Source organism: Empidonax traillii, unplaced genomic scaffold (genome assembly GCF_003031625.1).
Source record: "Empidonax traillii isolate 1590-97213 ecotype Southwest subspecies unplaced genomic scaffold, ASM303162v1 scaffold335:size599443, whole genome shotgun sequence".
NCBI lineage: Eukaryota > Metazoa > Chordata > Aves > Passeriformes > Tyrannidae > Empidonax > Empidonax traillii.
The window spans coordinates 225,620-250,558 of NW_020955528.1; the positions used below are offsets into that span (position 1 = coordinate 225,620).

The following is a 24,939-nucleotide window of genomic DNA, read 5'->3' on the forward strand; positions in this document are numbered from 1 at the left end:
TATGAAGGAATAATCTCCATCAGAACTGAAGCTGCACAGAGAGAACACATGTCCAGCTGAGAGCAGCATTGAGCTTCTGTTCATTATGGGAAACGTTGGTGCTCTTCCTCTTTTTCCATGAATACATTTCTCGGCTCTGGGTAGCTACTTAATATTGGCACTTCATTTTTGTTTCCAAATGTTGCTTTTGCCATGAGACCAAGTGTAGTTGACACTCCAAAGGCATGTTGCTCTGGTGGAGCTGGCAGTCCTGAGGATTTGGGTCAGGTGAAGAGTAAAGTCAGGGCCTTGAATTTTAGGCAAGCAAACTGCCAGCTCTTCAAGGAGTTAGTTGATGTGACCCCTGGGAAACTGTCCCCAGGGGACAAGGAGCAAAGCAGACCTGGCAGATCTGAGGTGGGACCTGCTGGTCAAACTGAAGGGCAGGAAGGAAATGGACAGGCAGTGGAAGCAGGGACAGGTATCCTGGGAAAAGTAGAGGGACACCGTTCAGTTGTGTAGAGATAGAGGCAGGAAGGCCCAGGCACAGCTGGAGCTGAGCTTGGCAAGGGACACTGAGAATAAAAAGAAGCGCTTATACAGGGGTATCAGCTGAAAAAAGGAGGTCAAAGAAAGAAGTGACAGGACAAAGGAGAATGGCTTCACACTGACAGAGGACAGGGTTAGATTAGATATTGGGAAGAAATTCTTCCCTGTGAGGGTGGTGGGGCACACATTGCCAGAGAAGCTGTAGCTGCCCCATCCCTGGAAGTGTTCAAGGCCTGGTTAGACAGGGCTTGGAGCACGCGGGGATAGCGGAAGATGTCCTTACCCATATGAGGGATAGGAGAAAGCTGAGAGACGCTAACACGTTTCTTTCCCTCACAAAATCCTTTCTAAAGCCAAAGCTGAGAATTGGAGGTGGAAAGTGACAAAACATGGAGCTGGGAACAATGGTGGCTGTTCCAGAAAAACTGTGAGGAGTGAGCCTGTCAGCCCCAGCCTGCTCCACCGAGGCTGGGGACAGCATTCCTGGAAGAGCAGTGTGCGAGGGTGTCATTGGCCTCATCTACTAATGCAGGTCTTGGCACCTAAACTATGAACCCTCCATGCTCCAAATGAAGTTCCTGCCTGCCCCTGCCTATGGTCTGCCACTTCTCCTCAGGCTCCCAGGAGACAGCCAGCTGCCCTAAGAAACTGTCCCCTCTGCCCAAGATCCCCATAAGGCCAGAGCCAAAAGACCTGGGCCCTACTGCATGGGGTTGCCCCAGAGGACTTGTCGGGATGTTCCTCTCTGGGGAGCTGGAGGCTCTGGGCAGGAGCCATGGGCTGGGAACTGAATGGACTTTGGGGGAGGCAGAGGGGACCAGGCCAGGACAAGGTGCCAAGGAGGTGTGGCACTGCCCCAGCTGCTGGTGTCCGCGCCCTCCCTGTGCCGTGAGTGCTGACACGGGTGGATGCGGCACGGCGGGTGGGTCTGGGGAGCAGATGGGGCGGGCGGGGTGTGGGGCTGCTGGGGGCTGTTCTCAGCAAACCGGGTGGGCCAGCGGGCCTGAGGCAGCGCTGCCAGCCCGGCCCGGGGTGCTCCGGGCTGCCCCGGCACTGGCCGCGGTGCTGACCGGCCGCTGCCCCGGGCGGGGCCCGCTCCGGGCCGGCGCGCTCCCCGCGCTCTCGGCGGCGGGGCGGGGGCGGGCCGGGCCCTCCCCGCGCCGGGAACGCGCTCCCGCCTCCCACCCGGCTCAAAGTTTCGCGGCAGGAACTCGGGCGGCAACAGTGCGGAGCCGGCAGCATCGGAGCGCGGGAGCGCCAGCCCAGGTGCCCCGGTGCCCGGCGGGGGCCGGCGGCGACCGTGCCATGCGGGCCCCCCCCCCACCGGCGGCGGCGGGGCGGGCGGGCAGCGGCGCCCCATGCGGCTGGGGCGGCCGGGCGGCGGCTGACACCATGTGCGCCCGGTGCCCGGGGCGAGGAGCGGGGAGCAGCTATGTCCCCCCCCGCCCAGCCGGGGGTGCCGGGCGGGCGCGGCTCTAAGGGGCCGCCGGCGCGGAAGCTTCTCTGCATGTGCAGCCTCTCCCTCTGCCTCACCTACCTGTGCTACAGCCTGATGGGGGGCACCGGTCCGGCCGCCCTGCGCTCCCCCGCCGCCCTTCCCGGCACGGCGGCCCCGCGTTCTCCCGCTGCTCTTCCCGGTACGGCAGCCCCGCGTTCCCCCGCCGCCCTTCCCGGCACGGCGGCCCCCGGGGCCCCGCGTTCTCCCACCGCCCTTCCCGGCACGGCGGCCCCGCGCTCCCCCGCAAACCTGCCGGGCAGCCCCGGCGACCCGGCCCCCTCCGCCGCTCCGCCGCGGGCCTCCAACGGCAGCGGGGAAGGGGCGGCGGGCGCCTGGCTGCGATCGCCGCTGGCCCCCGGGGAGGTGATCACGGCGCAGAGCGGAGCCTTCGAGAGGGACCCGCAGGAGTCGAGCACCACGGACGAGGAGCTGAGCCGGGCCGGCAGCCCGGGCAGCCGCGGCGGCAGCAGCAGCACCACGCCGGACTACGGGGAGAAGCGGCTGCCGCAAGCCCTCATCATCGGGGTGAAGAAGGGGGGGACGCGGGCGCTGCTGGAGGCCATCCGGGCACACCCCGACGTGCGGGCCGTGGGCACCGAGCCCCACTTCTTCGACAGGAACTACGAGAAGGGGCTGGAGTGGTACAGGTGAGGGCGGGCGCGACCCGCGGCTGGGGGGAGGAATGTGCGTCCGTGCGGGGCGGGGGGAGCCTCCTGGGGGGTCCCGGGGGTCTCCGAGGGCCGGGGGGGTGTCCTCGTTTCCGACCCGAACGGCCCCTGGACGTGGCTGGGCGTTGGGACCCGGGGCGAAGCGCAAGTCCCGGGACCCCCGCGTGAGCGCCGGGACCCGGCGGGTGCGGAGCCCCGGAGCCCAGCCCGGTTCTGGGGCAGGCGGGGGGGCCGCACCTGGCAGCGGTGGTGACTGAAAATGCATTGTTCTGGTGGGAAGGCAGAAAACGTGTAAAAACATCCCGCTCGGTTACTCAGAATGCTTGAGCAGACTGTAGCGGTTCAGCTGCGCTTGGTGTAAAACATGTCTAAATAGGTCGGTAATTAATAATTACTGAAATAAACAAGATTGCAAGTTGCTCCAGGTGCTGCTGGGATGGAGGGAAGAAGGATGCTGTTTTCATGCGAGTGCAGGCTTCGCTTGGCAAATCAGATTTACTCTTTATTCAACAAGTTCTACGTCGGGAAGTTTTTTCCATTGACAATATCTAATTCTGTTCGGGAAGAAGTCTAAATATTGTTGTCTGATGTTGGGTAACGTTTTAAGGGAATTTTATGCTGGAAGTCCTGGTTGTTAGAAAACACTGGATTGCGGTAAGGAAGCCTTGAAGTGCCTCGGCAGGTTTAGCAAATCAATGGATTGCGATGGCTCAGTGTTCCTAAAAATCTCTGAGAAGAATGCAGCACATCAGTGGAACTTGCAAATTCCCAGTAGCTCTGTAGTTCACCGTTCCAAGCAACCCATACTGGTTCTTGACTAGAAGTAGTCTGTGGCTGAGCTGCTGAACTTTTTGTTGTGTTTGGTACAGCAGCTGCCTCGCTGCTCTGAAAATGAAGGAAAAAATAATGAGAGACGGCAAGTTAGTTACTGCCTGGATTATCTGGTCACGCTTTATTGCAATAGAGTACACGGTCCTCATGTCAGGGGCATTTAAATGTGAGGAGCTCCAAGCAGTTTTCTGTGGCAATTGTGGAAGCAAAGTCATCATAATGCTTGGTATGGCATCCACTTGGTTCTGTGTGATTTTCTGTAGGGATTCTGAGAAAGTGGACATCAGCGCTGAGAAAGTGTAGTTGTCCATGAGAGTGTTTTCAGTGTGCTGCACCAATGGGGGGAAGGAATAAAGGGCTGGCTGTGCTTGTTTATAAATATAGTTTTAAATATGTGTTTATAAATATAGTTTGTATATGTAAATATATGTTTATAAATATAGTTTCTAAATATGTGTTTATAAATATAGTTTCAGACACAGTATTTTATTGTACTGAATTTTCTTGCAGGAAAGGCTTATCTTGAAATATAAGTTTAGAAACTTGGTAGAAGAAGATAGAAAGGATAAAAAGGTTTGGTTTTATTCAGAACAGGGAGAAAAAAACCACGACAATCAAGCACTGAATATGGTGAGCAGCTGCTTTTTCATCTTTAAAGTCTTGCTATAAGAAAAGGGCTAGTGAGTGTGTGTAACTTCCCTCGTGGAGTAAGAGGCACACAGGTTTTCACTTGCAAAATGTAGTTTAGTGTTTTCTACTTGTGCATCAGCCCTCTGGTTTGTGCAGCTCATTCCTAGCTCTGGAGCTGTGGTGCACTGGGAAAGAGGTGGGAGAAGAGCACGTTGTGTCAGAGCTGTGTGAGTGGGTCTGGACAGAGGAGGCTGGTGGGGTGCTCTGGGCATGGGATAAAGAAATGACACTTCTGCTCCATTGCCATTGTGGCCCTGAGGATATGCCCTGGCTGCCTGATCTACAGCCATCTTTACAGCTGCCCAACCCAAACATGCACTTCTACCCCCTCCTTCCAAGAGTGTTCAGCCTTGCAGGGGCAGGGCAGTGCTGGGGGTTCCCACTTCAGCGGCACCCACAGCTTCCCTGGTGCTGTGCCAGTGCTGGGCTGTTGTCACGGACCAGCGTGGTGCCACACAAACACAAAACAAAGAACAGGGGAAGATCGCCGTCCAAGCCAGCAGCTGTTTCTTCCTGACCTTCTCTGAGATTCCCTGATTGAGTGCACCAGGGAGGCTGACGGCTTGCAGCTGTGCCCCAGGTACAGTAATTGGAGATTTTTCCTGCGCACAGAGATGTCAATGTTCTTTAAGCAAAGAAGCAACTATTGAAGTGTTTATACCAGCATCTCCTCACAGTGACTTCTATCACTTGTTTATATTTTGCAGATAGGACTTCTTTTGATGCATTATAAACTCTGAGCTTTTAGTACTGTAAGGCTTTTTCTTATGTAGTGAAATAGGGGAATGGCAGACCCTTGGGGTTCCTTGCTTTGTGGTTCAGTCCCAAGAGCATCTCCTAGCCTGGCAGAGCAGGAGGGAAGGGAAGCACTTTCTCCACCTATAAAATGGAGTTGGCACCAGGACACTGCCATTTCTCTGTGCTTGCCCCATGCCACGTTATGTCTTTGCTGCCTTGAGATTGGTCATCCCTAAGCTCTGTGGGTCTCTGGTCCAGGATCTCAGTCAGGACAGTGTCAGAAGCTGGAGTTGCTGCAAACACTGTGGGACAGGGTGGCATGGTGGGGATGCTGGCTTCGTGCTGCTGGGGCAGGGCAGCTTGTCAGGATGGCAGCTCCACACTGCCTGGTAACCTGTAGGGAAAGTTGCAGGTTTGGCTGCTGTCTGCAGGGGCTGTAGCTCAGCAGCCAAAGTTCACGTGGCAATCGCAAACGTAGGTCTTCCCACACACATACTGGTGTGAACTGAACTGAGACTTGGTTAGTTATTGTTATGCTGCCAGAATTGTTTGCCAGAATTGGTTGCAATTTGTGATTTTGTCCATCCTGATGGTGGGCTGTCTGAAGGACAAGTTCCATGGTACAGCTTTCCTTCATGGCACCCAATCCCCCCTTGTACTTTAACTTTTGTTGATAAATTTCTTCACTTGCCTTTTTCCCCCTAATGCAGAATGTACCTGACTGCCCTCAAACAGTGCCAAAGGGGAGTAGGAAGAGACTTTAAACCTTTCCCTTTGTTAGCAGTGTGATCACACCTCCCTGTGGTGTGTGTGCCACTTGCATATCTTCATCTCTCTTTCTTAAGCACGGGACACTGATTCCTGGCAGTAAATATTACCTTTGGTGATGAACTTCGACTTCATCCCTTATATATGCCAGAGCTCAGCCTTGCTGTGGCAAGGAGCAGGGCTCTGCTGTTCCCTTGGAAATCATTCTCTTTCACCTGCTCCTTCCTTCTAACCTGCAGGATGTGCTGTCCTTCCCTGCAGGAGCTGCTGCTGATTTTTAGCCAGTGTCTGAGTGTTCCCCTGCTCCCTCATGTGCCCAAGCACAGGGTGACCCCCTGCATGGCCCCAGTGACCAGGCTGGACTTCAGGAGTTTGCTCTGTCCAGCATGGTGCTCATGCCTCAGTGGGCATATCCCATGCCGTGAGCTCTGCCCCAAGCCATCCTGCATTTGGAAAAGCACTGGGAGCCTTTCTGAGAGCACAGCAAGGATGGTAGAATGACAGGGAAGCCTCTGAGCCCAGGGAATTGAGGTTGCATCCACAAATGCTTGTTACCAGCATAGACAGATGCAGCATCTGGGACGTGACCGAGTTCCCTGCCTGGGTGTGGATCAAGGGTGCACAAGCATGAAAGGATGGTGTGGATCATGGGAACTACAAACTGCTTGCAGTGTCTGACACCTGGACAGGTTGTCCCCTTGTGGTGCTGGAGGTCTTGGTTTGGTGTCGTGGAGACTGAGTACCAGGGGACTGGGCAGGGGTCTGTGGAGGAGCCCTGGTGTCAGTGTGGTCCCAGTGGCTTTGTGTGACTGGAGAAGAAGGGGAGGTGATCCTGAGGCACTGCTCGGTGGCCACGCTGCCCTGTGCCAGCACTGTCAGTGGTGGGATGGGGTCACCTGTGCAGATGCTGACACCTCAGGATGCTCAGATGCTGCTGGTGACTGGTCTGGGGGTGTTGGGATAGAAACGCTGCGGGTGGCTGTGTGAAGGGAGTGGGGACTTCAAGCACCGTCACGGTGGGGCTTTAGCTGGGTCCTTCTGCTGGTGCAAATCACCAGCACAGGAGAGCTCAGCACTTCTGCACCCCAGAGACCCTCTGAGCTGAGTGGAACATCCCAAGAGTTCCTGGTCTACCATCCCCAGCTGCCTGAGGGCTCAGCACAGTGAGGAGGTTTGGTTCTGTCCCTTCATGCTTTCAAGGCTAACTCCACATCCTGCCTTTAGCAGAAAAACTGGGGATTTGTATCAGTGTTTTGAAAACAAACTTGCAGTTTTAAGACAAGTGTGATCTCCGTGACGCAAAGAGAACACTTGATGGTGGAGAGCTGAAATTGAGGAGTTTAAGTTCACTGATTGGAAGGGTTGAATTGTTTGTATACACACACATTGCTTTACTTCTTGCTTTCTCCTTGATGGAATCCTCACAGCGAGGCTGCAGCCTTGTCTGTGATTAGATCATGTTCCCCTCTTTGTCCTGGGGCTCTGGTGCTGTGCACTTGCATTAGCTGTGTGCATGGAGTGGCTCTGCTGCAGCAGAAATCATCGTGATAGGCAGTGGAATGGTTTGCATGTCTCATACTATTTGCACTGTCTGTCTGGGTTTTTCAGAGCATTCTCCCAAGCAGTTAGGCCCTTGTGTTATTTGGTGAGCTGTTGCCATTACGAATAATGAATAATGCCATGACAGGGAGCTCTTCGGTTCCGAGGAGCTGTTGACTGTGTCCACAGAGATGGTGCTCCCAGTCACATCTTGTCTTGTCCATATGGGGGAAGCAGCATGTGCGTGGTTATCACTGCCATGGGCCCTGTTCCCCACAGGGCCATCTCACTTCCCTTCCTCTGCTGACCTGGAGTCTGGGCCAGTAGGTCTGTTGCTGCATGCGCAGGGACGATCCAACCTTGGAGCACCAGGCTCTTTCCTCCATGGCTGCTGACAGTAATGGTGCTGGCTGTCTGTGGATGTGTGCTGGGACCCCCCTGCAGCATCCCCTAACAGCTGTTGGCCACAACAGCTTGGGGCTGTTTCAGCCTGGTCCCACACAGCGTCACCTTGCTGTGAGCTGTAATTGTGTTGCTGTGTTGCCTGTGCCATTCTGATCGGCTCAGGGCGTTCAGGAAATCAAACCCCTTCCATCAGTGCTGTGAGCCTGTGCTGGCAGCTCAGCAGGAACACCGACAGCGGGTGGATGGAATGGGGTCTGCTGCTTCCCACGGGCACTGCTGCAGAGCCTGGGAACCGCTGTGTTTCTCAGCAAAAGGCCTTCCCAGAGTGTTGTACCTGCCACACTTCGGGTAACTTAGGGAAAGTGTATTGATTTTGTTTCTGGGCCCTGCTGTGAGTTGGCTTTTGCTGAAATGTGGTGACTCAGCTGCCTCTCTCCTCTGTGGATCCAGTGCATTGGATTTATCCTGGGCTGAGGGCTGTACGAGTATTTCCATGTAACACCTCTTTTAACACCTTGTCTCCTTCACCTTTCCTCTGCCTTTAGTCTGGGTTCAATCCTGCATGTGCACTGCTTTCTCTAGCTCAGGGCTTCCCTGCAGAGCAAGTACATACCTGCAGCACTGACCTCCCCATGCATGCCTGGGTCAGCTCTGGGCAAGGGACTGCAAGCAGGGCTCAGGCACTTTGCTGGTTGGCTCCACGTTTCACCATCTGGGGACTGGAGAGAGGCCACTCCAGCATCAGGCATGGATTTTTTTTCTGCACCCAGAGCTATTGGAATGAATCCTTTGCATGCCAGAGCTTTAGTCTCCTAGCTCTGCCCCTGCCCTGTGTTCTAAACCAGAGGAACCCACCCAGCACCCTTCCTGGGCAACAGTTGTCTCCTTTCTTTCTGTTCTGTTTCAGCTAAAGGAATGGGTTGCAGGAATGAATTGGGTCCCTTTGCAGTGTTTTATCACCTGATGCTGGTTATTCACAGGCTGCTCAGTTGTAGCTGTGGGAAGGGCAACTGCTCTCAGCACCTGCAGCCCCTGTGCACTGCACTGGCTTTTCCTGCAAAGAGATCAAGGGAAGTGCCAGGGCCAGCGCGCTGGCAGGAGGGTTCTGGAACGCCTGCTCCTGCAGGGCTGGTCACCGCTACTGCCTCTGTCTGAAATGTGTTTGCAGGTGACTGTGGGCACAAAGTGCAAAAGAAGGGTGGGAGCAGGAAGGGGAGGCAGCGTGGCACATGCCATGCCCCTTGGCAGCCCCTGGGCACCGGCTCCACTCAGGCCTGGCGGGGAGGTGTCCAGCCCCGCTCCCTCAGCAGACTGCAGGGGTGGTGACCAGGGCCATGTCCCACCACCCTGCACAGCTGGGCCCTGCCCTGCTTACACTCTGACCCCAGGCTGTGCAGGGAGCCTGTGAACAGGAGCAGCCCCACTGCTCCCTTGGGAAGGTTACAGACGCAGCGCTGATCACAACAGCCATGCACGGGGGGGATGCCTCTTCCAATACCTGCTGGAGCATCCTTTGGAGCATGTAGGGAACTGGCACATGTCACCAGCCCTGAAATCATCTAACTGTTGCACTGTAGTCTCAGGAACACCCTTTCTGTAGGATTTTGTTCAATAACCCACTGAGTAAACACTCCGGTGCTTTGCTGATAACGGCTGAAGTGTTATTTGTGATGTCAAAGTTTGTGAGCTTTGCACTTTGAGTGCAGTACTGTTCACATGTGTAGAGTTACAGAAAACCTGAAAATAGACCTGAGTAAAAACAGTCCCTTGGAGAAGCAAAAGGGGAAGAGGCAGGTGGCTGCATTCACGGCTTTGAATGATGCGCCTGACCCCTGCATATGCTCCTTGCTTCAGTGAGGCTCACTCTGCCCCATGTGGAGCCCAGGCTAGCAAGGAAGGAACAACAGGTTCTCAGAGAGAGTTATGGGTGAAGGCTTTCGATTTTCCAAGTCAAAATCCCAACACAAATTGGTGACACCTCGTATCGACAAAGGTCAGAGCCTTTTGCTTTTCATGGGTTTCTCTTACCTCTTGTTGTCATGGGGACTCCTTTTCCCTGAGTCGTTATTTCATGCACTTCAGCAGAAATTTTATTGCTTTGGGGGCTGGAGCGGCTCATGTGGGACATTTCTCACTGCTCGGGGTGTGATACCCAGAGGTAATTTCTTTCAAATGATTTTTCCTTGAAGTGGTTTCAGTGAATTGCAAAGGGTACAAGGGCATGAGCATGAATGAATGGTTAAAATGTTTGTACGGAGTCCAGGTGAGGAACCTGCATGATCAAGCTTTCCAGAGCATCCAGTGTGGATATTGTAATTTCCCTGTTGTGTGCATGTGGGCAGCATTTCATTTTAGCCTTTTTATCCACTTATTAAAAAGTATTGTTTAGAGTTGGAGACGCTTTAAATTGGCTTCCCCTGTGTTTGAAGAAGTTTAAAAGAAACACTTAAATTATAAGAGTCTTTTCAGTCACAGTGAAGAATTCCTGTTTAGATCAAGGGTGCATGGGGAAGGGATTGGCCAGGCAGGACTGGGCCTTGATCCCACCAGGAGCAGCTCCCATCCCTGGACACAGCCAAGCTGCTCCCCAGACCCTGCTGCACGTGTGATGGCACGTGGGCACCGCTTCCCCCCTTTGTTATTTACGTAGCTGCTGTCTCCAAGCTGAAGGAGAGTGTTTAAAAGCCAAGTATTGAAGGCTGGGGAAAGGATTCATACTTATGAAAAAGAAGAAGAAAAAGCCAAAAAAAGCCCCTCTAAAACCCCTCCAACTTGTTTTTTCAAATCTCCCATTTCCGGCCCCAGAGTCAACACACCAATTTAGTAAGTGTTGCAAGGCACAGTATTTCCCCCCTTGTCATATTATACATCCAGGCATCAACGATGGATAATAAACTTGCTCTTTATAGCTTTAACATTTCATTTGCTAGTCACATTTTATGTAAATGAAGGTATTTACCTTGACAAGCTCTCCTGTGAAGTACAGTACTTCTTTAAAGAATATATTTGGTAATATAAACAGGCCAAATGCTGAGGGTGGATGCAAAATTCACAATTGATTTCTATAGTTGAATAAGATCCTCCCAAAATATACTGGCAGTTGTCTGCTCCAATCTCATCAGTGCCTGGAGAAACTGAGGCAGAGGGACCTGGGGGAATAGGAAATAGTAAAGGGACATTGGTTATAGCCACCGACCTACTGAAGAGAACTGGCTTTGGATAAAAATAAATCCATCTGCCAGACTTTATTTTGTATTATAGAGATTGCTGTAACACATTTCAAGCCAAAATCTGATTTCCATTCCCTCCAGAGCTGGGCTGGACTGGAGTTTGCCCCCTCCTTTATGAACAGGAGTCATTTTGGATCTGAGCAGAACAGGGCTGCTGGGGCAGCCTAAATCTGCAGCTCTCCTTTGTTTTAGAGTGTATTTCCTTTCATCTTTCATTGAGATGGATTCAGTGATATTCTATACTTTCTGTTAGTGCTCATCCACATCTGCAAATAACTTTATTTCAGCCTCAGCTCTGCCCTTTCTGCATTTGTTCTTGATGGATATTCACAGAGCTGAGCTGTGAGGATGCTCGCAGGAAGCTGACATCAGGGTGAGGTGATGAACTGTGGTTGGATTCACCAGCCAGCAGCTGGAGCTGCCATACCCAGCCAGGGAGGAGACTAACCAACCCAACCTGTGTGATGCCAACATGGCAATGGACCAGTCCCAGGGGCTCTGGGCCTCCTCCAGGTGCCCCTGCGCCCTGGGAGGCTCAGCTGCTGTCGCCTGTCCACAGCCCACCCCTGAGCCCCAGACGAGTGGGAAGAGGTCACCTCCTGGCTCAGCCCTGGGGGAAAGGGACCGTGTCACGTGTGCAGGTGACAATAACTTGGCTCTGGTCCTGCTTGTTCAGGAACAAACTGACCCTTTTCCTTCCAAAGTGCTGACTCAAGAAATGCCAGTGGCAGACCATGGATCATGAAGTCGTTGCTGCTGGAAGATTTTTAAGTGGCCTTTGGTTCATCCCTCCTTGGTCTTTCTCCCAAGGGAGCACCAGCATTGATCCAGCTGCTGATTCCCTGCATTGTCAGCGCTTGCACCTCTGCACTCATTTCAGGGCTCTTTATTTGAACCCTGTTCATCCCAAATTACCAACCACCAGCCGTGCTCCATGGCACGGGGTGCCTGCAGAGCCGGGAGCTGCCTGGAAAGACAGTGGTACTTCAGGAAAAGGCTCTGGGTACCCTAGGAAAGGGCTCTGCCTCCTCTACATGAGCTGTTCACATCGCACAGCAAGGCAAATCCACAGTCAGGTGTGAACTGGAGGGGGTCTGGGGTGCTGGGCAGTGCAGTGGGGATGGCACTTTCGTGGTGTGAGGGAGGATGTCAGCACTGTGGGCGGTGCTGGTGCTGAGCTGCACTGGAGGCAGGAGGGCATTACACCTGCCTGGGGCCCAGCAGCAAAGGGATGGCACTCAGCAGCATTCCTGCTCCCGCTCTCGTTAATGGCTCCCTCTGAAAAATTTGGTATCTGGTGAAATGAGCAAAATCCAGGGCAGCCCAGGCATCTGCTGCAGTTGCTGTTGTAACTGTGTGCATGACCCCCCAGGAGATGGGTCTGGCAGCCCCCAGGCACAGTGTGGAGAGGCACAGGCTCTGGGGCTGCACAGCCTCCCTGAGCTGGGGCAGCTGTTGCTCAGGCTGCTCATCCTGTGCTGCCACTGTAGGGAGAAGAGTGCAGGAGCTGTGCTGCTGGATCTACTGCACACTCTGTGTTACGAACAGAGCTCCTTACTCAGCTCCAAATCCTCTAGAAACTCCCCAAAAAATCAAAGCACTGTGGAAAAATGCCTGAGGCAACAACTTCATTGGTAAACTAAAGCATCTCGCTGAGAATTTCGTAGACCTAGCAAATCATAATGCAATTTCCTATGCAAAAAAGGGTTTATCTCTATCTAAATATTATTCTGCATCGTTATTCATTGTAGGGAAGTTATTGCTCTCCTAGGTTAACTGATTGAACTTTGGAAATAGAGCTGCAAGCTTATTGTATAGACGGGAGCTTGACTTATTGCTCCTAAATTGTAGTGATGTTGTTAGATGTGAGTAAAATATACACTCCATTAGAAAATATTAAAGTTTGTACTACTTTAGAATTAAAAAAGATTAAAAGAAGCGTTTCTGAAGTCTAGCCCACCATGAAATTGAAGTTGATTTGGTATGTGAAATGTGTAACACAAATAACCTAACAATTAACGACAAAGGAAGAGCTGGGATGGATTTATGGCTCAAACTCTCCTGGATTCCATGAGGCTGGAGCAGCAGCAGGGGAAATGTGTTATTAGATCATTACAGGTTTTTCTGCTAGAGCCACTGCTGCTAAAGTTACAAAAAGGTGTTTTATTATTACTCTGTTCTCACATAAGATTCCAAAGCACTCTTGTCTTGGGATCTGGTTGTCTCTATGGGAAACAATCCGTGTCTCTGCTGCAGACTGGTTCCTTTGGAAAACCCGGTCACAAACTCCTCAGCCATTTTTTGCAGCAGGCAGTGTTGGAGTGCTTTCCCATGGCCAGGAGCTTGTTTGTTATTGTGTGAGCTCAGAGCTGCTGGCTGCAGCGGAGCAGGGATGCAGGAGCAGGGCTCTGGCTGCCGAGGGTCCTGCTGCTGAGTCTGGGGTCCCTTCCCCGGGGGGCCCTAGTTTGGTGCTTCCCACAACAGCTTTCCCCCCACCGCCCCTGCCATGACCTGTATTAACGTTTTGTGATGCTTAGAGCGTGTTGCAGGTAGAGGGGAGCCTGAAGCTCTTTGCTGTGCCCAGAGGGTGGGGATTTGGGATGCTGGCATAGGGAGGGCTCTGTGGAAAGGTGGATTTCAGGGCTTTGACCTGTGGCTCCGTCTTCCAGGTGTGGGTGTTGGGGACCAGGAGGGAGCTGGGCACTGGATGTGCCCCCGCTGGCACATCCAGGCAGCTGTGTTGTGCCTTCAGCTCTCTCTGAGGGGGATGAAAAGTAGGGTAGGGCAGGGGAATTGGGTGTCTCCAGGACACAGACTGGGGGCCTGCGGTGCAGTGGTGCTGGATGAAGGTTGTGTGGCCCTTGGGAGTATAAAAAGCATTTCAAATCCAGCTTTCTCCCCTTACACTTCATGTGAGAGTCATCTTGTACTGGTGCCTTTGTGCTGGAGCATACAGTGCAGGATACGCATCTCCTCCTTCATTAATGGGATTTATATCCTTGGTGTTCCTTGCTGGATGACTTTGTATTATAATGAAGAACATGAGTGCTGCCTTAATTAAAATGCACCCCCCCCATTAATATATATGTTGCCACTGAAAATTAAGGTTCACTGAAAACAGTGAGTTTAAAAGCTTGTGGCAGGTGTAACTGGTGGTGTGTGAAATGGGAGGTGATTTGGGGTGAAATGCCCCAGCTCAGCAACCTGGCCAAGCAGGACTGTGCCCAGCCTGCGGCAGGGATGGGAGGTCACAGTCTCCTTGCCAGCCCCCCTGCAGCAGGTAGCTGCCTGCCTACCCTGGGGGCACCAGAATGCCCCAGGAGTGTCCACTGCTGCCTGTCCTGCACTCAGTGCCAGTGGAAACCTGCATTGGTCCTCGTGCCCAGTGTTTTACTGGGGGTTTTTCTGTTTTACCAGGGAGGTGCAAAGCAGCTTTATGAACCAGAAAATTTTTTCCGTAATATTACTTAAAAAAAATTCTTATAAATGCAAACATTCCGAGCCTCTCTCTGAGCTGCATGTGCATCGCCATTGGCAGTACAATCAGTTATGAAGATATTTTGCATTCAAGGATTTGCAGTTTCTAGGTCCATGAATATTCAGGCTCCAGCTCGCCCTTTCTGTCTGTGCTCCACGCCTACCCTTTCCATTCCTTCACTCCTTTTTTTTTCTTCCAGTGGATTCAATTAGTTCTATTTGCTGCTTTAGCAATAAAACAATTCCCTCTGTGGCATTAAAATGAGTTTCTTTCATTATTTCATTTGGCTTCTTGTTATATGTGGAAGGAAGGGAGGGAGCTGTGCTCTGTGCCCTGGCTGGCAGGGGCTGCCAAGCCAGGGAGGACATGGGATGTACTTGGGGCAGCATTAGGAATTAATGAAGGGCACTGCTGGCGCAGAGCCGCAGGAGCTGCGCTGACAGAGCTGCACTCAGAGCCACCAGGAGAACCTGACTGAGCCCACAGACTTTCAGCAGGACTTTGGCACCCAAGTCACCTGCAGCCTTCTGTGTGCTGGGCTCCTGACCGTATCCGAGTCCTCGGTCTGGTCAGTGGCCCCACGGCCAGAACCCGTGCATTAGGTGTTGGTAATGAAAGCCAGGGGTTGAGCCCCTGTTTGGTTTAGATAAGGCATAAGTCATTCTGAGTGGAAACGTCAATGAAATCTGCAGATTGGTTTGTGGAAGTGGCATGGGTGGTGCGTGGCAGCGGGGGCTGCAGCTGGTCAGGGGTCCTGCTCCCATTTCCTCCCTAAGCAGAGCCCGGTGCAATGTAAGGAAAGCACACGGGCTCTGTGAGAGCTGGGAGTAGCAGTGATCATGTGGCCAGGGTGTACAAAGAATTACATGTAGTGCCAGCATGCTATCGTCAGGCTGCTCTGGCAGTGCCCTTTCGGGGGGCTGCGATGGCATTGGGAGCGTGTAGTGCAGACAGACCCATAAATCATTCTTGTTTCACACCATGCTAAACACAAATCGTATTAGTTACAACACTGAGGAGCATCTAAGTAGAGAAAAGAGAAAGGTGAGGTAGAAAGAGGAAACAAGATTCAAATCTAATTGCTTTTCCACCTGCGTTTCGCTGCTGCTGGGCTGGGACACGATGCCGTGCAGTGGAGGGGAGCTGGCACAGGTGGAAGTGGAGGCTGCAGTGAAGTTTCACTGCCCCAGACAGCCAACACTGGTGTTGAAGGTCAATGAGAGGAAACATGGCTTTGTGTATTCAAAATTATTATTTTTTAATTACTTTTCTCTCTCTTTCTATGAGTGGGACAGGTTAAAACAGTTGTACTGGTTCCATTTCCTTTCTCATTCTGAGGTTAAATGTAGAACAAAATGAAAATTTCCAGGCTGGTAGAGGAGCTGCAGCCCCCTGGGGTCTGAAAAGTGCCTGGATTTTTGGAGAAAGAGGTTTGAGCATTTTATCTCCCACAGCTGAGCCCCTCTGCAGTGGGAAGTAAATGACCACTGGTGCCACCTGCCTCCAGATAGAACTGCAGAGTTGGATGGGGTGGGCACCTGCTGAGATATCCTTTGCCAGTGGGATGAGTTAGTGACAGCAGGTTTCAGTTGGACAAAGTAAAGGTGCTGAAAAAGGAAAGGTGTCTATTTGGGATGGAAAACCATTTTAAAAGGAAGCAAAATTAGACCATACACAGGGTAAGTAGGACTATAAAGTTCCATAATTAATCACACTATTGGAACTTGAAAGGGAAATAAACACGATAAAAGGATTTGTCTGAATAGATTACAGGCAAATTAGAAAAAAAAAAAAAAAAGGAAGGGTCATCACGGCCTTGGGAATTATGCTCTTCGGAAATCTTCAATCATCCTCACAATCAATTCTGCATTTCCTTAATAGCAGTGTGGAGCTGGGCACCACCTCGAATTAACTGCTACTTGCAAGCCAGACATTAAATGAAGTATTGAGTATTTGTCTCTCAACAATATGCTTGGAAATTGTTTATTTCCCTACTCATCTTCTGCAGTGTATTTTGGTGCTGTAACCCAAGCTGAAATCCAGCCTGTCTGAGGTGCCCAGTGCCCAGCCCTGCTGGCGCCTGCCCCGAAGACCTGTAGCGCAGGAGGATTTTGTCAGAAACTGCTTGTTTGTTTGCGCAGACAATTACACCGGCTTTGCTATACAACGTGTGTTTCTCTGCAGCAAACAATCTGCTTTATGGGTTTTCCTAGGAAAATACCAGCTCACTATGCTCACTAATATGATTCAATTGTGTTGTGTTATCTGACCTTTAACGAACTTGCAATCTATAACAACATGGTTCTACAGCAAAGCCACTAGTAAAAGCCCTGGCTCCTGGGGAATTCCAGCTGCAAATAAGTGGAGCCCAAGTATGGAAGGAATAACAAGACACTTTAACCCCTTGGCTGCTGGCATGCAGGGGTGGGTCTGCATCCATGCAACAAAGTGGTGTAGGGATATGTGGGAGCGTAGCTCCGTGTACCCCACCGGCAGCCCCGAGAGCTGGTGCAGAGGCATGTGGAACAGTGGGGCCAGGGAGGGGACCTGCTCTTGGCCTGCAGAGCCGTGGCAGGTTGGCTGTGCTGAGCAGGCAGGAGTGGGTTGTCTGTGCCCTCATCCCTCGTGTGCTGCGCTGGCAGCGGGGCGGTGCAGGCTGTGCTCTCCTCCTTGGTGTGCGGTGCCACGGAAGTGATTAACGCTGCTGTCATTCCTGCCCACCCACTGCTCCCGTCTGCCCACTTCACTCCTGGCACCCTGCCACGTGTGGAGGCACCAGCGAGCTCCATTATGGATGGGACACCCTGCATGTGTCCTTTGCCTTGCTGGTGGCACGGGGGTCGTGTCACTGCCAGTGTTGGCTCTGGGCTGCCCTTGGAGAGCGTGGGACTGCCCTGATCTGGCACAGCACAGTCTCTGGCCCTCCCTTCTCCCTTCTTGTCTGCCAGGGCCCTGGGGGGACACAGCAGGGTGGAAGCTCAGGACCCGTGCTGCCATGTGCCCACATCATCCCTTAGCCCAGCCTGTTCTTTTCCTACCTGGAATTTATCCAAAAGGTGCTTAGGAGAGGTCTTAGTGGGTCTTAGTCTCAACCTGAGCTGGAGTGCCCCCCAGCTCATAGGTCAGATAGCCCCATTTCCTCAGGAAGAGATTTGCACCCACCTGCTCATGCTGCTGGTCCCTGCCTGCATCTCTCCTGGCATGGCTAGGAGCACCTCAGGCTGGAACAGGACACTGCGCTGCTGAGGAGGCCTTGGGGAGGCTCGTGGTGACAGGTCATTTACTCCCTCTGGCCCCGCCTGCAGCCGTAGGGTATCTGACCTTCCCTCTCTGTTTGGCTTCTCCAGCCCACTGATCACTCTCTGATACCCCTGACTGCTTCTGTCTGACCTCCCTCCACCGCTGGAATGCTTTGCCTAAGTGGCGTTCCAGGATTTTGTTCATCTAAGTGAAAGATTGGGGATCATCAGGAATCTGTTAGACCCAGGGAACTGGGAAGAGATGGGGAACTTGAGCAGAGAAGGAAACACTTCAGAGCTTCACAGAATCACAGAATGGTTTTGGTTGGAAGATCATCCAGTTCCAACCCTCCTGCCACCTCGGTGCAGGGTGGTGTGGCTGGAGCACTTGCTGGTGAAGACTGAAACCGAAAAATTTTGAAGGATCGGTTTCTCAGAAGCTGAGGACAGCCTGTGCCAAGTTCTAGGAGCTGGGTTTTAAGGAAGTTTACTCAGTCTGCTGCATCGACTTTTGGCAGAAATCTTTGTGAAACAACTTTTCCACTGAGGAACAGGAGATCAGAGAACTGTTCCCTTTAACACTCGAGTGTGTGTGAACTCACAGGGATATTGTTTGAAGCTCTGCTACCCTTGTTAAAGGTCACCTTTTGATCCCATCAAATACCCTCTTTACCTGGAGATAAGATTTAAAAATGAAAGACGAAAGAGAAGGGCTTAAGGAAAAAGGAGAAACGGGAAGCTGGCTGAGCAGACTGTGCCTGGCTGGCAGCAGGAGGGAGATTAAAGTGGGCACTGGCACGGCTGGGAAAGGGGCTCTGAGGGGTAGGGACAGAGTGGCCAGGGTGTCTCCAGGGCCATGGGGCAGCCCCATGGCATGGCTGGGGCCCCGAGTACTGACCATCCTGCACCGCTGGTGTTCCCTTGCCCTGCCAGAGGCTGCTGCTGCCATCACCACAATGTAGAGGAAAGAAACCGTGCCGGGCCAAGGTCATGGCTGAGGTCAATAAATTATACATGACAATTAATCTTAGAAACCTGTGATTCAGGGGAGAAAGACGAGGACACTGCGGATCTCGGGCCAGGTTGGCAGGCAGATGCCTTGGCTCCATGTCAGCCCAGGCAAGTCAAAGAAAAACAAGCCTGTGCCGGGATGCTGTGAATCACTTGGCACGGCTGGCATGCTCCCAGTGCCCTCCCCAGCAGGCAGGGTGGTGGTGGCTGTCACTGCCTGGATTGGGGGGGCATGTTCCCACTCTCCCGTGGTGGGGCCGGGCTGCGATCCCGGGGTGCCCACCCGTGGGATCTGCACAGCCCTCCTGCATGCCGTGAGCCCTCCATGCTGGGGGTTCACCAATTGTTTGCCTGTTACAATCAGTTCCCATCTGAAATGTTTAAAAATGTCTAACTGTCTCCTTGAGACTACAGCATTCAGCAGGTGGTAACACTCAAAGCTTTTCTTTTTAATCTGTAGTAAGGATTTACAAAGGAAACCTTGACTTTTAGATTGATTTTTAAATAAGCATATATTTAGCTGTTAGTGCTTGAAGTACATATTGGATTATATTCTTCTGCAAACAGAATATTCTAATTGATCTTGCTAATAAATAATGAAAGCCAGCCCTGCTCCATATAATTCAAGGTTACAATGCATTTGTATCAGCAGCACTGGGGAGTTTTTTAATGCTTAAAAGATGATTTCTTTTAAATAAGGGAAAAAGGGGGGGGAAGAGTAAATGCTGAGTTTTTCTCTAGAACTTCCTTTTGTTGTTTTCTAAACCGTAATTAGCAAGTGTCACCATTTGAGACCCTCATATACATATAAAGCTAAACCTGAAAGCCTTTCCCTCTCCCTGGTGGCTGCCCCTCAGGAGCAGCAGCAGCTGAGGGAGTGCGGCTCAGCCCTGGCCACCCCTGTGGTGGGTGGGCACAGGTAACAGTGGCAACACCCACACTGTGTCAGTGGGCACAGGTAACAGTGGCAACACCCACACTGTGTCAGTGGGAACAGGTAACAGTGGCAACACCCACGCTGTGTCAATGGGTACAGGTAACAGTGGCAACACCCACACTGTGTGGGTGGGCACAGGTAACAGTGGCAACACCCACGCTGTGTGGGTGGGTACAGGTAACAGTGGCAACACCCAGACTGTGTGGGTGGGCACAGGTAACAGTGGCAACACCCAGACTGTGTGGGTGGGTACAGGTAACAGTGGCAAGTCCTGGGAGGAGGATGGTGCTGCCCCTGGGACATGAGACTGGCTGTAGGATCGATGTTGATGTTCAGCCTGGCATTGATCAGTGCTGTGATGGGTCTCTTGGCTGGGGCACGAGCAGCTTCAAGGAGCCTCTGGGACAGATGGGCCTGGGCGCTGCACCCCCAGGGGCACAGAGCTGCCTCTGGGCTGGACTGTGAGTTTGGCATAGCCGTGGCTCCTGATACGGGGGCAGAGCAGCTCTGCCAGCCGGTGCCAGCTGCAGCCATGCTCTGGCCCAGCACGAGCTGGGGACAGAAGGGCTGTATGGAGCTGGGGCACTCGGAGTGCAGGTTATTGTAGTTGCAGATGTGGTGCAGATTCTCGGTGTGCAGAGTGGGCATTAGTCACCAGTGACATTGCAATTACCACAGAGGATAGGGCATTTATTTGGCATTTAAGATGTAATCGGGGGAAATAACTATTTCTTCCCAGTGCACAGAAAGTGCAAATTGCAGCTGGCCAGCTTTGACCTGGTGAGTTTGTGCAGCTCAGCCGCATTGGCTTTGCCAAAGGGCACAGAGCTCTTCTGTCCAGCGGAGGTGACACCTGCTGTTACAGGAACATTCACAGCAGCTGTCCCTGCTCTGTGCCACAGCCTCCCCCTCTGCAGTGGTGGTACTGACTGGAGCAGTGGGGAGGGCATGGCAGCTCATGAGTGGTCACTGTGAGGCAGGTCAGCGAGCCCACGGTCCTGCCATCCCACAGGGATCAGGGATGCAGGCCAGGGTGTCCCTGCGTGCACGCAGTATTGCTCCCCAGTGCCTCTGGTATTTCTCCAATCTCAGATGCCCTCAGGGCCAGGACAGAGGCCAGTCAGGCACCCAGCAGGGGCTGCCAAAGGATATGTGGCTTTACTCTTTGCATCCCTGTTGCTGCTGAAGGGGGGGGTGAGATCTCTGTGCACAGGGTAGTGTCCTGGCAAGCCAGTGGGGCACAGCTGAAGGGATGTAAAAGGCTCCATCCTGTTCTACCTCTGTGGGACCAGCAAAGCTCTTCATTCCTGAGCAAGACCCTGTGTACCTCATGGCTGGGACCTTCCACTCCACTCTCCATTGTGGACAGCGCGGAGATCCATGCAGCATCCATGTGCTGCTGACCCTCTTGCTGCTTTCATGCTCCTGCTGCAAGAAGCCATTTGTTTGTAGAGTTAAGAACAGTTCAGGAGGATGAGCCAGTGCAGGTCTCCCAAGCGAGATGAGATGTTCCTGTCTTCTTTTTCCCGTAGGCAGCTGGCAGCCGCTCTCCCACCAGCTGGAGTGACAACATGATCAGCCAGGAAAGGCAGCACAATATTAAAGAGCTGCTGACACCTCATGGGAAATTCACTTTAAAATATTTTATTTAGGTGCATGTCTGTGGATTTTTCTGCTTCTCCTCTGCCTGTTCCACAGCACAAGGAGCACTGCCTGGAGCACAGGCACTGTGCTGGATGGTGTCCCATGGATCTCACAGGGGAGAGGACAGGGACACAGAGCCAAGTGCTCAGAGTATCCGGGACCTGCATGCCCTGTCTCATGCCCAGCACACCCAGGTGTGGGAGCAGACTGCCATGGAGCTGCAGGGCCCCATGGGCTGTGTGAGGTGGGTGTGCCAGCTGGGAGCAGAGGAACAGAGGGTCATGGGACGAGGACAGACATACTCTGCTGGGCCTGGCCAGGTTGGAGGGCTGCCGCTGGTGGCTGGTTATTAGCAAAACTCCTCATGGTTTTGCCTTTTGTCTGTTCTAGGAAGTCATGATGAATATGGATGTGAGTGCACAGGGAGATGGGATGGTTAATTAGAGTGGAGTCCTGGGGGTGGGATCTCCTGGGCTGTAATTGCACCCCAGGGAGGGAGCTGGTCCTGTGCAGACTGCAGGATCTCCCAGGTTGTGTGTGTCGCCCTTGCTCTGCCAGGCTGTGGGACCTGGGACTATGGACTGCCCTCTCCATGGATCTGATCGTACCTGCCTTGCAGGCAGGTTGTGTGAGTCGGAGTTAATTAATGCTCAGAAAGCCACTCTGCATGCTTGGAGAAGAGCACAGTATCGTAGCTGCTGTTGTGATTTACTAGGCAGTGCAATTAGTTAAATTTCAGAGAGTTCCCAGCCAGCCAGCCCTTTCCCCATCCACCACGCTGTCCGTCTGCCCACTGACACGGGCAGGTTCACAGAGAGCCAGCTCGCACTGTCTGCCAGGGAGGAGCCAGCAGCGCTCTGTGTCTGCTCCTCCTGAGCACCTCTTCCCCTCTGCCCTTTTCCTGCTTTTTGAATCATCCCAGTTGTCACCCTTTTGTCCCATTAATGGCCTGATGTCATTGTGACCTGTGGCTCTAGTCACAGCAGCCATTAGTGATATCATGAACAGATGAAGAATAGAAGTCATCCCATTTATCCTCAGCTGTTTACTTCGATGTGAGCTCTGGGGATGCCAGTCCCTCTACTCCAGCTGCAGAGAGGTCTGATGACACCCCCACACTGCAGCCCAAAGTACTGGAGGCCCAGACAAAGGATGTGAATCCAAACTAGCCTCTGCTCTGGTGACAGCTTCCTTTTTCCATGCTGCCTCTGGCCCACAGATATGTGGGGCAAGCTCTCTCTCAGGCTAGGTCCAAGGTCTTTTAGTGCTGGAATGTTCCTGTGTCCCAAAGAGTTGTGAGAACTGCAGCATTAAAGCCGTCTGTCGCAGGAGGAGGATAGGGTGAGCATGGCAGGGGAGCGTATGGCTCAGCCCAGCCTCACTATCTGTAGGATGAGGCAGGTACAAGGTGTCAAACTGGGGGATGTATTTATATATCTATATGTATGTACATGTGTCTGTCTGTGTCTGTATACATTTAATGGGTTAAGAACTTCAGGACCATCTGTTCCAGCTTTTGGGGAAGGTAAAGCCATTTCTGGCGTACGCTGAGGCTGTGGGTGCTAAATCACCAGAGCTCACTGGTTCACTGCCACAGAGGGGATTTGCTCCCCGCTGGTTTCACCGTCCTGTGAGCAGGAGCTGGGGTGACCTGGGCCCTGCCATCCTCCCCAGGTGCGGGCAGCCAGGGCTGTGTTGGGTGGCAGTGTCCCCTCCGTGCATCACGTCACGGGGCACGAAGCCCACAGCCCTAGGGGAGGACAGAGCTCCAGCCCCCCAGTTCAGCCTGGAGCAATTAGGCTGGTCAATTCTCTCCAGGTTGCCTGGGGAAGAATATCTGGCCTCTCTCCCTTTGTGCCCCATCTCTGCACAAACCATCCTTTGTCACTGGCTCTTTTCTTTCTCCTAAGAGATGAAGACTGAGACCTGTCGGCTTTCTCTCTGCCTTTGCAGCAGATGAAGATGTCAGGCAGCCTGACTAGTTGTTGAAGAGATCTGCCATTACCTTTTTCCTCCTCCAATTCTTGAAATCATTTCATAGGAATCCAATTTCCTCTTTCATATTCACTCCTGCAAACAGATTTGAAAAACTCTTTGTTAGTCTAAACCGTCTCTGAAATGTACTGCTGTATTTCTTTTTGCTATTCTAATTAGCCTTTTAACTCAGCACTGCTTGTATTTATAGCTGGCTAATCCTCCCTTTCCAGCCCTCCTCCTCCTCCATAGCGGAACATTTCCACTGTTTAGAAGCCATTTGCTCTTTCCTGTTTTCTGTTTCCCAGTTCCTTTGCTGTCGCTGTTTCAATGCTCCAGCTCTTGACTGAGCTCCCTGATCAGACGCGGGGTCTCCTTTGCTGCAGCACCTTTCCTGGAGTGAGATTCGGCTCCAGGCTGGCACAAGGCTTTGAGCAGCTGCCTCGCTTCTCTCATTCAAGATTATTTCAAGACTATCTATTTTAGCTCCTCAGCTCCCACTATCCACTCTGGCAAAACGGGTAGCCCAGGGTGGGCACAGATGCAGAGCTGATTTCCTTGCCCCTTTCTAGCAGTGCCAGTGTGGGCAGGAGCCTCTGGCGTGTTTTTGGTGGCTGCAGTTGTGTCCTGCTGTTGTCTGCGCTGCACAAAGCAACCCCCCAGAGTGACATCGTGTTCTGACCCCCTCCAGTTCCTCTGCTCAGAACTGCTTCTGCATCTGTGCAAAGGAGGGAACAGAACCAGATTTTTGTCCCCATCCATCATCATAATTAATCACCGTAGTTTAAAATACATTTTTACTTTTTGAGGCTTTTATGTTCTTAGGAGCCAGGAGGTTTGCTGGAGTGTTTCAGTAAAGCCCTTCAGCTTAGTGCTGGGGAGCGTTGCTGTTTGCCCAGGGTGGGGGGGTAAATACGCATTTATCCCCCAAAGCCAGCAGGAGACCACCCCCTAAGAACCCTTTTTGCTGTGCGTCTCTAACCCTTGACTTAGGAGCAATTCCCCTGCTAATGCTTTAGCTTTGCATTTGTAAAGCTTAAGATAACTCGGAGCTCTTCTGGAGCAATGCCAAATGCTGGCATAAAATATCAAAATGTCTTGTGTGGTGCAGAGCTTTATCTGTGGGCTAGAGCTGTGGGGCTTTCCCTTTATGTGGCCCTCCTGCCAGAGCTCCTCAGAGCAGGCTTTCAAAGAGCAAATACGCAGGAGATCTGCTGGCTTAGCGCAATTCCTAAATGCAGATAAGGCTTAGAGCCTCACGCCAGGTAGGAAGATTCCAGTGCCAGTTAAATGGGCTCGATTGTGCAAATCTCTGGCTGTGGCAGAGAGAGACAGGGAGTACAGACAGATGGTCTGGCACAGGCAGTGCTGGGAGCTGCTGAGGCACGCTGGGTAAAAGGCGTCCTGGTGGCCTTGTGACAGAGTCCAGGATGACCTGGAGGTCCCAACTCCGCGTCCCTCTGCAGCTGGTCCTGCCATCACTGTTGTCACACTCCCTCAACACGTTGTCTTCCCCTGGGGAGGGCTCCAAACTGTCTCTATGCACAGTAACCACACCAATCACTAATGCTGAGGGGCACCCCCTGTGCCAAGAACAGCCCCTGGTGCAGGGAGTGGGGCTCAGGGTGTGACAGGGGGATCGGGGCATGCAGGGTGGGCTCTTCTGCACCCAAATCCACGCACAGCATTGTCTGCTGGATATTGGGAGAAGATCTTCTTTCCTCCACATTAGAGAGCTGGAGCCACAGGCCCATCCCAGTC

At 52.6% G+C, this 24,939-nt stretch overlaps 1 protein-coding gene across 1 annotated transcript in view; it reads left to right on the top strand.

Annotated features, from left to right (window-relative positions):
* The first annotated feature begins 1,812 nt into the window (after nt 1-1,812).
* The window catches only part of HS3ST4 (heparan sulfate-glucosamine 3-sulfotransferase 4), a 54,171-nt gene continuing 31,044 nt past the window's right edge, over nt 1,813-24,939 (top strand). Inside the window, exon 1 of the mRNA XM_027891956.1 lies at nt 1,813-2,673. Within this exon, the coding sequence (XP_027747757.1) occupies nt 1,961-2,673 (713 nt within the window). The 5' untranslated portion in view covers nt 1,813-1,960. The remainder of the gene's footprint in view (nt 2,674-24,939) is intronic.